This window comes from Athene noctua, chromosome 17 (assembly GCF_965140245.1).
Source record: "Athene noctua chromosome 17, bAthNoc1.hap1.1, whole genome shotgun sequence".
Lineage (NCBI taxonomy): Eukaryota > Metazoa > Chordata > Aves > Strigiformes > Strigidae > Athene > Athene noctua.
This window is the reverse complement of record NC_134053.1, coordinates 9,822,994-9,836,059: the sequence shown is the minus strand read 5'-3', so window position 1 is coordinate 9,836,059 and position 13,066 is coordinate 9,822,994. Positions and strand designations below refer to the sequence as shown.

The following is a 13,066-nucleotide window of genomic DNA, read 5'->3' as shown; positions in this document are numbered from 1 at the left end:
ATAGACTGATTTTAAAGAGACTTAAAAAAAAATTCCAAATAATGCAAACTGCAATATTAATATTTTTCCAATTAATTGAATAAATTTAAGGTTTTTTAATATAGCTTCTAAGAATTAACAAACCCAAAACAAACTAGATGTGTGGGGGTTTTTTTAATAACACCCCTCCTTTTAAGCTCAACTAATTAATGGAAATTCTGGTATACTCCATGGAAAAGCTAAGCTCTGAATACTGAAAACAGAGGGATCTATACGACCTAAAATTATGGAAACTCTAATGCAACTTACTATTTCATCCTTCCTAGGGAACTCATAACCATTTAAGTCATTGTATCTAAGCCACTCTCTTATGCTTGGGCAACTCTCCATCAAAGAACACCAAAAACTGATACATTTAATTTTATTCTATACAGACGTTTGGCAGGCTATCAATACTTAGTATGCTGGTACAGTTCAGTAGGTAGCTGCATATTTATATAAAGGATTGACACATTTCCCATGTGCATCTACTTTTTATAAACTTAAATATTAAAAAGAATAAGTTTAAAGACAAGGAAGAGGAATGGCTAAAAATTCTGAGGGACTATCACTACCTGTGATTCCCTGATGTGATGGAACAAGTCAACATGGAACTGACTTTATTAAATGAACATTGAAAGACACAGTGAATCTTGTTTATTTCACCTGAACAGTTAAAGTTACTGGTACAAGTCTGGAGTCTTTTCGGGGCCTTCCTTTTTTCTTCTTCTCTACCGTTTCTCCCTCAAGTTCCAGTTTCCGTTTGGGTGCACTGAGTGGTTTAGCAGCTGGAATCTTCTCTTCACTGTCACTGCTGCTCTCCAGAATATCCTTGGGCTTACTGTCTTTAATTAAATTCTGATCCTTCAGCCTAAGCGAAAAAAAAAATTAAAAAATTCAAGTTTTATATAAGCTGATTCCAAAAGCTGCCACATGTCCTACACACTGCATTCTTACAGGTAAGAAAATACATTCTTAGCCTTGTTTGAGCATATTTCAAAATGCACAAAAGGAGGAAGCTGAAGAGGTATGGCAAATCCTCTGCAAATGTACAATGTGCAATGTGCACATAAGCTGATCAGACATATTCTCTCCTTTAAAAAAATTAATCAAACTAGCAGTTAGCAACTGGATAAACCCGTAAATAACAACTTTATTTTAGCATTCAAATCCAATCAGATCTCTTTCCCTGGGTTGATTCAAATAATTCAGCAGTCTGTGAGATGCAAGAGTAGTTCATCTTTTCCCCTCCAATGGACATTACACTTTCTGCTTACTCATGCAGAACTCATGTCATTCTGTTGTCTACCCCCAAAAGTTGTCCTATTCAGTTCTGACTACTGTAAGTAAAATGCATATCTGCAAATCATACAAATGACCTCACTGTTCCATTTTCCATTTCAGGAATACAATATAACTAAAGATGACAAAGTACAAGCCCCTGTGAACTCTTTTCTTAACCATTATACCCTAAAATAGGTCATTTAATCATACTCTTCCCATTCCCTCCAATAGCTGGTTAATTCACAACAACATTTTGCCACTTATTCCATAACCACTCGGCTTCCTAGAAATACCTTGCATAATCCAAACCTTTTTTCTTTGGCATCTGAATTATGCCAAACAATACACTTTTATCCATACTTTACTGACACATTAGAAGCAATTATGAGAGTATTTTAATACATCTTTCTTCTCCATCATATGGTTTAAGCCTTTGACATAAAACCAAGGTACTTCATGAAAACACATTTTATTGATAGTAAATTGGGCAACTACATACTTCTTTCTCAAGACTGCTTTTTTTTCTATTGTTTGTTTTGGTGAAGGAGGAACACTTATGCCATAACACAGTATGTCACAAAACCAAAGGCTTTCTTCTTTCTTCTTTTTTTTTTTTTTTTTAAATCATCTGGATCCAGAGCCAAAAACCCTTAAAATCAAAGCGTCTTCTCTGCATGCCTTCAAGGCATAAAACTGAAATATAACTGCAGCTATTATGATGATAGGCTGTCTGCAGACATGTATACTAATTTATCTTGAAGTAAATCTCACTCTTGTACAGAGATGCAGGCTGGCTATTTTTGTCTTCTAAGAACCACAGATGCATGCAGACACACACGGAGGCACACGCACACACAGCCTCTTGCAACAATAGTTTTAACTCAAAAGTACTTCGAAGAGTCTGCTTGAACCCAAATGCCAGAGACAAATGTACAAAGGGATAAGAGTTTACCTATCTGTAGCTGCCCCCTTTCCTTCCAGTTGTGGAAGAGACCACACAGAATTTCTAGAGTGCCAGCACCATGACATCCACACCACAGAGTATCAGTATTTTAACTCTCTATATCATTATCATATTTTTCTCCCTGGGTTATGTCTTACCTGTCCACAACAGTCTGATTTGTATTTGTTACAACAGCAGTCCCTGAGGTGGCTTTGGATCGTTCTGTAAATCTAGAATCAAATGCTCTCATAGGTTCAATCTTGGATGGAGTTGTCAATACAGAGGAAGACGATGCAGGAGGAGCAGTTGAGGCAGAGGTAGCATTTACACTGTCAGTAACAGAGACAGGAAAACAAGGATTGAAAGAATTCTAGTATTGGTAGCCTACATTGCTCAGAACAACTAGCTAGCATTCATTATATTGGCTACAAACCATATTGAAAACCTTTCACTCAAGTAATACATGAATTACAATATGCTTTTCCCCTTTCATGCATCAGTATCTTGCAAGCTTTGACTGCTCTCAAAAGCTGTTTATGATACATCTCAGAGCTAAGAGCTTCATGTGGCCACATGGATATATCTAGATCAAAAGACCTTAATTCATTCATTATGTATTTTTAATTCAGGAATGAAATAATAGTTTCAGCTGGTACTTATGTACCCAAAGGGAAAGGATCACTATTTTACATGAGGACTGGGGTTCCCTGTTTTACCCTTTGTTCATGTTACCAAATACTTTCCATTACAAGATTATATTCCACTGTTTATCAACCAATTTGCACCAAAACAATTCATGCCAGGTTTTGATTTTGTTGTTGAAGAACACAAACTAATTATTAGGCCTTTCCAAGCATAACTCTAAGGCAAAGGACTGTGTTTTCCTCACGCTAAAGCATTCCAGGGATCTATTATTTGAATAGCTGTTTATTTTACAGATTTTTCAATTCATTTGGGGAATGGATTGAAAGAAAGAATTCCTCTAAGATAAGTGGTTTGTACTAAAAAGCTGTTAGAAGTCCAGTTTCCAAAGAAAAGGAAACTTAATAGTTTCAGCTGTCAATCATTTCTCATAGTCTACTCATTCAGTTTTTAATCTGTGGCCAATTTCAACTAAATCTGATGGAGTGGTAAAGGTTCCAATGACACTGGGCTCTTACAAATGCTTTAAAGAACACACTGAGGAGAAGAAACCAAGTCAGTGATACCACTGAGGAAAAAGCAAGTAAAATTTAGTTGTTCCATAATTAATTTATAAGACACACTCGCCAATCAGCATATGTGCATTGACAAGTCAATGTCACTGTGCTCTGATGGGGTTGCTATACAGGGAAGAAGAATTACCATGTTTGAAGACAGGAGATCTACAGGACAGAGGACAGAATCTGATGGAAAACAGACTTCATTTCATTACTTCCACTGCTGGAAAACCTTCTATTATTTACTAATAGCAACCCAGTAATCTATAAGCAAGTCAATTTGTTAGAGCATTAGCAATTAATTGCATACCTCATTGCATTGAAGTTTATTTCCAGAACTATGTATATGGATTTATTCATTACTGATTTATCCCTATTTAAAGTAACCAAATACTAATAAAATCTTGATGTTTTCAGGAATGTTAGATTCTTGAAGTTTTGCAGTAAGGAAAGCACTTTAATAACTGCTTGATTAAAGAACTGTAAACAAGAATTAAAAACTAAACAGAGTCATATAAGTGAAAAACAAAACTGCAAATACTGACCCATCTTTATTGGCTGCATCATCTGTTGGTTTTATACTGGCTGCTGTTGGCTCTACAGAAGGCTTTGAAGTATTAAGGGAATTTGCTGCATTAGAATCTAATGACATGAGCTGCTGGTTACTTTGAGAAGACAACATTGAGCCAGACAGCGATCCAGATATTGGGATGCTATTGAAAAATGCTGTAGAAAAATCCCTAAGCAAAAAGACACACAAAAAATACATTTATCAAACATTTTAAAATTACTCTTCTTCAATTATTTTTAACTATTTATTCCATTCTTCCCTTTTCCACACGTGGATACTCAATATAACCTATTGTTTCTCACGCACAAAGGACACTAAAGCCAGCATTAATGTAGATATGAACTTGCAATACAGTATTGTTCACTCATCTATAATGGTAGATAATGACAATTAGCCTTATTTATTTGAAGTGAGATCTTATAGCTATGAAAACATAAGTTGAATTCTGTAAGTATTCAAAAGGACCTTCCAGCAAGTGCAAAAAAGTAAAGAAGGATTTTAAAGACAACTTCCAAACATACCCAGTGTCCAGCTGAGCTATGCAGAGAGGCGTGATCCTTCTCCGACCATCTGCTGTTCGTGTTTCAACTTGTTTTTTTAAGAGATTCTGTTGGGAAATATATTTCATTGTCATTTCTGATAAATTGGAAATGTGTTTTTTCTTTGTTTTTTTTTTTTTACCTGGCAAGAATAGGTTTATTAGTTGAAAAATGTTCCTCAAAAGTCTGTTAAATAATTTTTGCCTCTTATTGTCTTCAAATCATACTATTATTGCATAAATAGAATCAAGCTAGATTTTTATTAATGCAAGTGTATTTTAATACCACAAATTTTTTTTGACCAACATTAGGTGTTTTTTAAGTATTTAGAAGTTCATATACTACAAAGTACTACAGAATTCTGATTACTGCTCTCAGGCTGTACCATAACATACATTCTTTTTAATTTAAATGCACATGTTTCCAATTCTGGATCTATCCATTCGTAGAAGAGACACTTGTGAAGAATGTAATCCGTTGTCTACATTAAGAGTCAAGTCAAACATTCTCATCTGTGTGCACTGAACCCTTCATTAAATGTTGTGTTCTGTGTTTAGGAGAGAATTAAATAATGCTTTCCACCTCCTTCACTGAGAGACTGAAGCACAGTTCTCAAGTTTGACTGTTATCTACCTCTGGTTTCCTTTCTGCAGACCAAGAATTTAGCACCCATCGTAGAACTATCCCCAAGTCTTTTTCCACAGTGTCTTACTTGTGCTTAAAAGCATTTTAACTTTTCAGCAAGTCCCAGTAACGTAAACCGGACCATTCATGGGTTGAAAGGTGCCATTCACCACAAATAAGGAAGCAGAAATTGGTTTTATCATATGCAGTTTGATATGTATCAGCTTACTACTTAAGACCACAAAGTGACTATCCAAGAACACCTACCTTTCTAATGTCCTCCAAACTCTCCCCATTAACCATGCTTGCCACTTTGGGAGCCGCTGTCGCAGTCCCAGATGCTTCCCTAATTGATGCATTTTTCTGCTCCACCTGCTGCTGTTGCTGTCTCTGTTGATACTTGAGCATCTCTGGGTTCTCAATAATGGTGGTAGACAACTGAGCTTCAGTCATTATAGCTAGGCTTTTACCATAGGTGGACTGATGAATGTTGCTCTGTAGGTGTTAAAAATGTATCACACAAAAGAAGTGACTATAACTGCTAGCATGACATCACTAATTATAACGTTTGGAATCACACAAATCTAATGAAATCCATAAAATGAAAATGCCCTCTGTATCATTTATACACTGCAGATTTTTTTCTTCCTTTATATTTTCAGCTGACACTAAATCAATATGTAAAGTAATTGGAATTCAAAGCTTTAGTTGCTAATAGCAATGAGAGGAAAAAACAGCCAACAGCAATCAGTTTAAAAAGACTTGCATATATGCAAGTCAAAGAGTAATTTTAAAGTGTTTTGAAGCACCCACTACTTGTTTCCTTAGCCAAATAATTACTTCAAATGTATAATGATGTGTAAGCAAGTGGATGTTTTCCAAATAGACTTTCTTTCCAGAATAGAAAGTAATATCACAAATTCATTTCCTGACTACTCTTTTTTAATGATTTGTAGACAAGAACACATTTTTCTGTAATATGGAAATCAGTCACTACACACTTCTATAAATAGTCCAATATTTTAATTAAGTCAATACATCCCTCAAATATGATTACAAATTCTCTGAGTGCTCACTGTACCTTTTCCTCCTCACTGAGAGGATCTCCGAGTTCATCCTGGGAAAAGTCCAAAAATGCTACTGATCCATCCATGGAACACACCAGGATACCGAGTCCATTAAGGGTCCTGAAAGAAATAAAGGTCCATCTTTGTTTTCATTCTCTTTCATCGATGTAAAGGGGCAATACAATGAAATGCTCAGTAGAAAGCGTAAGATTTATTATCACAACTACTGACGGAACCAAAGAAGCGGGACAGCAAGGAGACAGGGTGATGGAGAGCAGCACTCCGTGTGCCAGTATTCCTTTGGAGACTGCACACAGAAAGTTGGCATTAGAGCAATACACCTACTCATGGCACTATCAGCACCATGAAAACCTTTATGTAGGGGTAAAAGAAAATAGTGTTCACAATGAACAATGAGAGAAAATTATAAATATATTTGCTTTACAAGATGTATAACATTTTTGTGCTAATGTAGCTGGGTGAAGAAAGAAGCCTTCAGCAGATAAGCAATCGATACACTTCTTTGAAGGCCCTGTAAACTGCTGCTTGGGGTCCATGGAGGATGAAGCTTCATCATGCATGGGAAACAGTAACAGATAGTCCATTCCTATAAAGAGCTTACAGTCCAAATAAACAAAATAGGAAGGAGAAAGGATAAGACTCTCTTGAGAGAAGCTCTGTATGTTGGGTAAATGTATCTTCTCCATCATCTGAAGCAACAGCAATAAAAAGAAAGCAAGATGTGCATCTGAGCAGTCCAAAAATCTCTGTACTGTTGCAAAAGGTGGCAAAGCTGAACTACATGAGCGTGCAGACTACATCTGAACAAGAAGTAAACAGTCCATGGCAATAACGGGATAAGATTGTGAAGCTATAATAGCACAGAAACGTATATAAATTATAGAGGCTGTTAATATGTTTTGGAGGGCTTTAAGGACTTTGTTTAGCCACTGAGAAGTAGCTGTTCATGATAAAGCAGAACTCGTAGCTTGCTTAACACTTTTGCTTAACGTTGACCTATTCTCTGATTGGAGGAATGAGATTGGGAAAGCCCCAGAACCAGTTTGGGCCAGGAAAAGGAGATACAGTACCCACTGGCCTAAAAAACAGGAAAGAGAAAAAACCCACCTAGGGATGAGAAAAAGGACCCAATAAGAGAGCAGACAATCCCAGACCCGAATATGACTATCGGCCCAGACTATGGTGTGAGGGGCGGAAACGGAGACTGTAAGGGTATAATTGCCCAGGAAGGTCAGTGTTTGGGGTCCCCCTCCAGAGGCCCCCAGCTCGGACTGTCTGAATTTGTGCACCACAGACAGAATGAATAATGCTTTTTATTTTGAAGGCCCTGATTCTGCTTTGGGGAACCTAGGGTTGAGCCGGAGGGAAGCAGCAGCACCTGCAGGTAAGTGTGTGTGTGTGTGTGAGGGTGAGGATTCACAAGGGGCACCCGCTGGCTCACAGGAGCTGCTCAGTGCAAAGGGACTCCAGTCCTCCCAGTTCAAGTCTCAGGTGGTGTGGGTGCAACTCCTTGATTGGTGTGTGAATGCTCAGGCAGAGGCTTCTCACCTTAACAGTACCAGGCAAGAACATATGTTTGATTCTGTTATTGTTCATTATTTGGGTATTTAAGCAAACTGCACATGTTCTTGTATGTGGGGATATATTGTAATGCTCTTCTGGAAGTCTCAAAAGGTTTTCTTGGTAGGAGAGAGAGAGAGAGAGAGAGGACAAATTATACCTTCTAGTCAATGGAATGATAACCTTCCATATATAAGCTATTATTGCACATTTGAAAAAAAAATATGAGCTTTGACTACTAACTCAGTAACTTCCAGTTATAGAGCTCACAGAGGCAGGAACATAGTGGTTTACAGACACTTGTTACAGACAATGGAAGAGGAAAGGGAAACAGGCAGAACTCTGAAGTCCTATCCAAACTACTCCAGCAAGGCTTAAAAATATTTTACATACATCATGGCTACAGGTGTTTGAAAACGTCTCTTTTCGTGGTGGCTGGTGCCCTGATAGCATCGCATCCAGAGAAGTTAGCCTCAGCACCATGCAACTAGGTTAACCAACACTACTCCAAGTTAGAAAATGATAAAATCTTGAGTTTTCTGCTTGCTTAGCAGACAAAATTGCTGAGCTCCTATTGACCTCTGGATCCAAGCAATTGTTCCATGAAAACATAACCATGTTCAGATACTATGATGATGGATCCAAGTCTAAAATTCTAAAACAGAAACGAGAGAGCTGTAACAATATAATAGTATCAGATTTCTCTGAATTTACTCAGTCTGTTTTCAGAGTGGAGCACGTTTCTGGGAACATTCCACATTACTGACATTTTAGCCATACATTTCAATTTGTAAACAGGATATAAAATAATAAGCTTCCTGATGATATTTAGCCTCTCAAATATCCCACAAAACCATTTCCTCAGAAATGGCAAAATGTTAACCAGCTATTACTCCCAATGACTTTACGCCATGAAATGTGCAAATTGCAGATGGAGAAATAAAAAACACTACAGGAAAACAAAACTATTCCAAGCTATTGTACTACAACAATAGCAGCACTTTGCATGAAATATTCCACTTACTGGCTTTCTAGCCTGAATCTGTTAACGAAAGAAAATGTTTTGGTTTTGAAAACTTTTTATCGTGCTTCACTAAGCTTCATGGGAAAATCTACATGGCACAGAAAACAGGAAGTTACACAATTGTAAGCTTTAGAATTTACAGCATAATACCATTAAGATCGTAACATCTATTAAGGTAGAATTTCAAAAGTTAGGAAGTGCTAGAATTAAGACAACCTATGTAATTACCTGTGTGCCCATCATGAAAAAATTAGTAGTCTTATTTGTACAGAACTGTTAACTCTCTAAATCACCTGATGCATAGGTGCAGAGTATTTTTATTTTTTTTTAATATCATTTACTGAGTGCTCTCATGGTTACTTCTCCCTTATTATCCAAGTCTTGCAGTGAATAAAGAACTATTAACTTCTGCATTTTTATGGCCAGGCCTTAGAAGGAAAGCAGGAGAGGAGAGAGTACTACTAACTGCAGAAAGAAGAAAACAAGATTTGGGAGAGTAAACTGCTGGGGAAGTGGGTTGTCCAACCCAAATCACTAAAGATGTCCTGTGGTCTCTCGGGGAAGCTCAGCACTTGCCCTTCTGCTATGTCCTGTGGTTGGAGGATGGGGTGTGGTTGGGTGTAACAGGTTCATTATCGCTTCACTGAGACTTGCTGCATGATCAGCCTCTGGGACTCTTCAACAGAGACCAATTTGCATCCCTCAACATGGTGCTTCAACAACACAGTATAGCTACATTTTTACTAAAAACAAAAGCTATTGCATTTACTTTTTTTAATACATGAAAAACCTTCAGACAATTCAAATAATGAGTGAGTAGTACATATGTATGTGTATAAATGAGTATGTATAAAACATTGAAAAACAGAAAAGGGACTTTTGCTTTTTGTATATGTACTTAGACATTCGGCCTAGAAGGTTCACCTAAATTTGCCATAAGGGTACAGTGCAATAACTTTTCATAGATGTAATGTTAACTTTTCATAGATGTAACGTACATAAAACTTACCAAGTCATGTTATAAAAGACAAATTCTATGAAAAAAATTCAGAGAATCAAAACAACTAGGAACTCATTCCACAGGTATTTTACTGCATCACGTTCTAAATAGTTTTTATTCAGTTTCAGTGTTATGCAATCTCAGGTTGCAATCTCAGGTTGCAACTACACACTAGTTGCTAATGTTACTATCAAAGATGTTGCAGCAGAACCAAAACCTTCAGGAGCCAATTACTTGTGTTCCAACAGCTACAATCTGTACTGTTTTAAGGAATTTCCACTTGATAGCAACACTCTGGCTTTTGCAATGAACAGCAGAAATCAACTTACCAGGAGATGTCCATGATAGACTTGTCAAACAGCTCATGTATGACAACTAAAGGTCGTTTCAGACAGGTGAGCTTAAAACAGAAGAAACAACACTCAGAAATGTAGCAATTCTACGCTACCACAGATACTACCACACTTACACTTTCCCAGAGTCTAACAATATTCACCAAACAAGATCTGCCCAGGAGACAGCTGTATGCTTGGAGGTATATCTGAAGCACCTACTTACCCATTCCATTACTGGCACAGAAAAGCTTTGGAGAAAAACAGCTGATGTTCAACCCTCCCCTCCTTTGTGAAACACAGACTGAATTTCTTAACCACCTTCGCCTTTACATCACAGTCATAGAACACTCTCTACCACTCAAAAAGTAATTCCGCAAATGCTGAAGACAGCTTCTATTCTAAGCTTTACTGAGATAAGGATGTTGCAAACTGCCAGCACAAGAGGAAGGCAGAAAACAGATTAGGTTTCCATGTCCTCATTCAGACTACTCTACCAAGAGCAAAGGAAATTTGACTCACAATTATCCTTAAAGAGGATTCCTCTACACTTATAAATCAGCTTAGCAATAAAGAACTGAATTATGAAAATTCCTGGTAACATATTCTAAATCAGGCATTCTAAGCTCTTTAATGTTAAATCAATGGACTTGTATCTACAGTATATAGTATAACTGAAATGAAACAGAAGTCAATGTGGTCTAAGATGTTTCATGCTCATAGGTTCACAGATGTGGCGTAGTAGTCTTTAACAGTTATTTCTTTTATGTTTCCGTAGGTCTGTTTTGTATACACACCTATTAAGCTTTTCAAGGTAAAGACAGTCTATAACTTTGCATCTCTATAATACCTAGTATAACCTCAACAGGCACCCTAAATGAAATCATAGTATAATTAGAAAGTAAAATATACTGAGAGTGATACTTTGATATGGGTATGCACTGGTAGCATTGCCAGAAACAGATTTAGTGTTATGCATTTAGCAATTGATGGATAAATATCACACTGGAATCTATAAATAGTAGACTGCAGTTAGCAATTGGTGTGTGCTGGCACATGTTCTCATCAAAGCTTTACAAATCAGTTAAAATTTATTCTCTGTCCTCTGCAGTTGCCAAACAACCCGTCTTGCATTTATAAATGTAAGAATAGCTACTCTTCTTTTAGCCAGAGTAACAATTTTAGTGTAGATTTTAAAGTAAAACCTAAACTAGATATTGAAAACTTGAAAGTATACTTAAAAAGCTCACTCACTTCCACATTCCTTTCCATAGCAAGGATAGATGCCAGGTATTGAAGTCAGAACAAAGCAGAAAGATGAGCTGTATATATGCTCAGAAACAGCTATACTGTGCCTGCTATATTCTCCTCGTACCCATAAAAGCAAGACTAACAAAGCTTGACTCCAAGAGGGATTAATGGATAGATGGGCTAAACATGGAGAAACAGTAAAGTCTTAAGAAAAAGACATTCACATGGAGAATGAGTAAAAGACACAGGAGGAAAATACGCCTGAATTATGTTTATTAACTGTGGTAACACATCATTTCCCGTAACAGTTCCTCCCCCTTACCAGGGCAACATACTCTGCCCCTGGCTTCTAGCTGCTTTGGCTTTGGAAAAGTGAATACCAATCCACTTCCTTCCCCCCCAGCTAATCCTGTAACAACAGAGAGAAAAAAACTAAACATGAATCTAAATATAAGACCTAGTGCTGTACATGTGACCTTTGTGCTAAACCCCCAATTTATCCAAATGACCACACCAGTTCAAAGGCAGCAAACAAACCACTTACCCAGACAGAAAGAGATCGATCCTTACTACCAACAGCACAACAGCAGTAGGGACAACTGGACTTGGTGGAGCTCCCATTCTTTTGTTTCTTCTTGAAGATTTTTGGATTGAATTTCTGAACAAGAGATGCCCAAAATTTTATTGCAGTAATTACATTTTAGTAGGAGATTTACTTTAAAAGCAATTTTTCCACTTAAGAGTGAAAAAGAAACATTTCATAGAAACAAAGTCCCTAACCAGACTCTATAAGATCACTGACAAAGGTCTCATATGCTTTCTTAAGGGGCTTTCTGAATGCCTTAGCAGGAATGACAAATAATATTAATTTTACTAGTGATCAGGAAGCCACTCAAAACCTAAGTCACTTTAATCAAGTCACTGAACAGCTAACAAAGCTAGTGTTTGGCATTCCTAACATGCTCCTGTACTCCTCCTCCTTATCTTGTTCATCCATGTCCACCTCCCTTATCACAAAAGCAAACTGCTTCCAACATGTAAACTTGATATTTTTTAATCAACACCATGTGTTTGTTTTACCTCTCTTCACCTCTTGTCCCATTTATGCATAAAATTATCAAAAAGCACATATTAGAAGTTTTACTTCAGAGATAAACTACTATCACTCACTCACCACTACTGTAACTGCCTTCCGATGTCCTACAAAATCCATGTTGGTTTTCCATCCATCTCTCTCAATGATCTGAGCAGTAGGTCCAGAATTATTCATGGCATGAGCAGAAACAAGATAGTGACCATCAGGTGACCAGCTAAGACGCAACACATGAGTTGTCCCTCCACACTGACAAAAAAAAAAATACTCGAGTTTTAAAAGTGTTTGACAAACAAAGGATTATTAAAACAAAGTATTTAAATTTCAGATTTAGGGAATATGATTACAAAGTGAGGTTTTTGTGAATATAAAAGAATGACATTACATACAATTCTTAGCACTTCTGCCACGTTTATACAGGTGATCTAGTGTAACTTATGAAGCCCTACCAAAAGGGGGAAAAAGCAACCAAGAGAACTTTTTTAAAGGAAACAAGATGTGAGTCTTTTTGGATACTGTACACTCAGTATCTTGTTAGTC

At 37.0% G+C, this 13,066-nt stretch overlaps 1 protein-coding gene across 2 annotated transcripts in view; it reads right to left on the bottom strand.

Moving 5' to 3' along the window:
* HIRA (histone cell cycle regulator) overlaps positions 1–13,066 on the bottom strand; it is a 39,254-nt gene that overhangs the window by 11,186 nt on the left and 15,002 nt on the right. For both annotated transcript variants that reach the window (XM_074920957.1, XM_074920958.1), the window contains exons 8-16: positions 12,608–12,775; positions 11,978–12,091; positions 10,180–10,250; positions 6,260–6,365; positions 5,446–5,673; positions 4,537–4,622; positions 3,990–4,184; positions 2,404–2,574; positions 685–889 (exon numbers count right to left, since the gene is read on the bottom strand). In XM_074920957.1, coding sequence (XP_074777058.1) covers positions 685–889; positions 2,404–2,574; positions 3,990–4,184; positions 4,537–4,622; positions 5,446–5,673; positions 6,260–6,365; positions 10,180–10,250; positions 11,978–12,091; positions 12,608–12,775 — 1,344 coding nt within the window. The remainder of the gene's footprint in view (positions 1–684; positions 890–2,403; positions 2,575–3,989; positions 4,185–4,536; positions 4,623–5,445; positions 5,674–6,259; positions 6,366–10,179; positions 10,251–11,977; positions 12,092–12,607; positions 12,776–13,066) is intronic.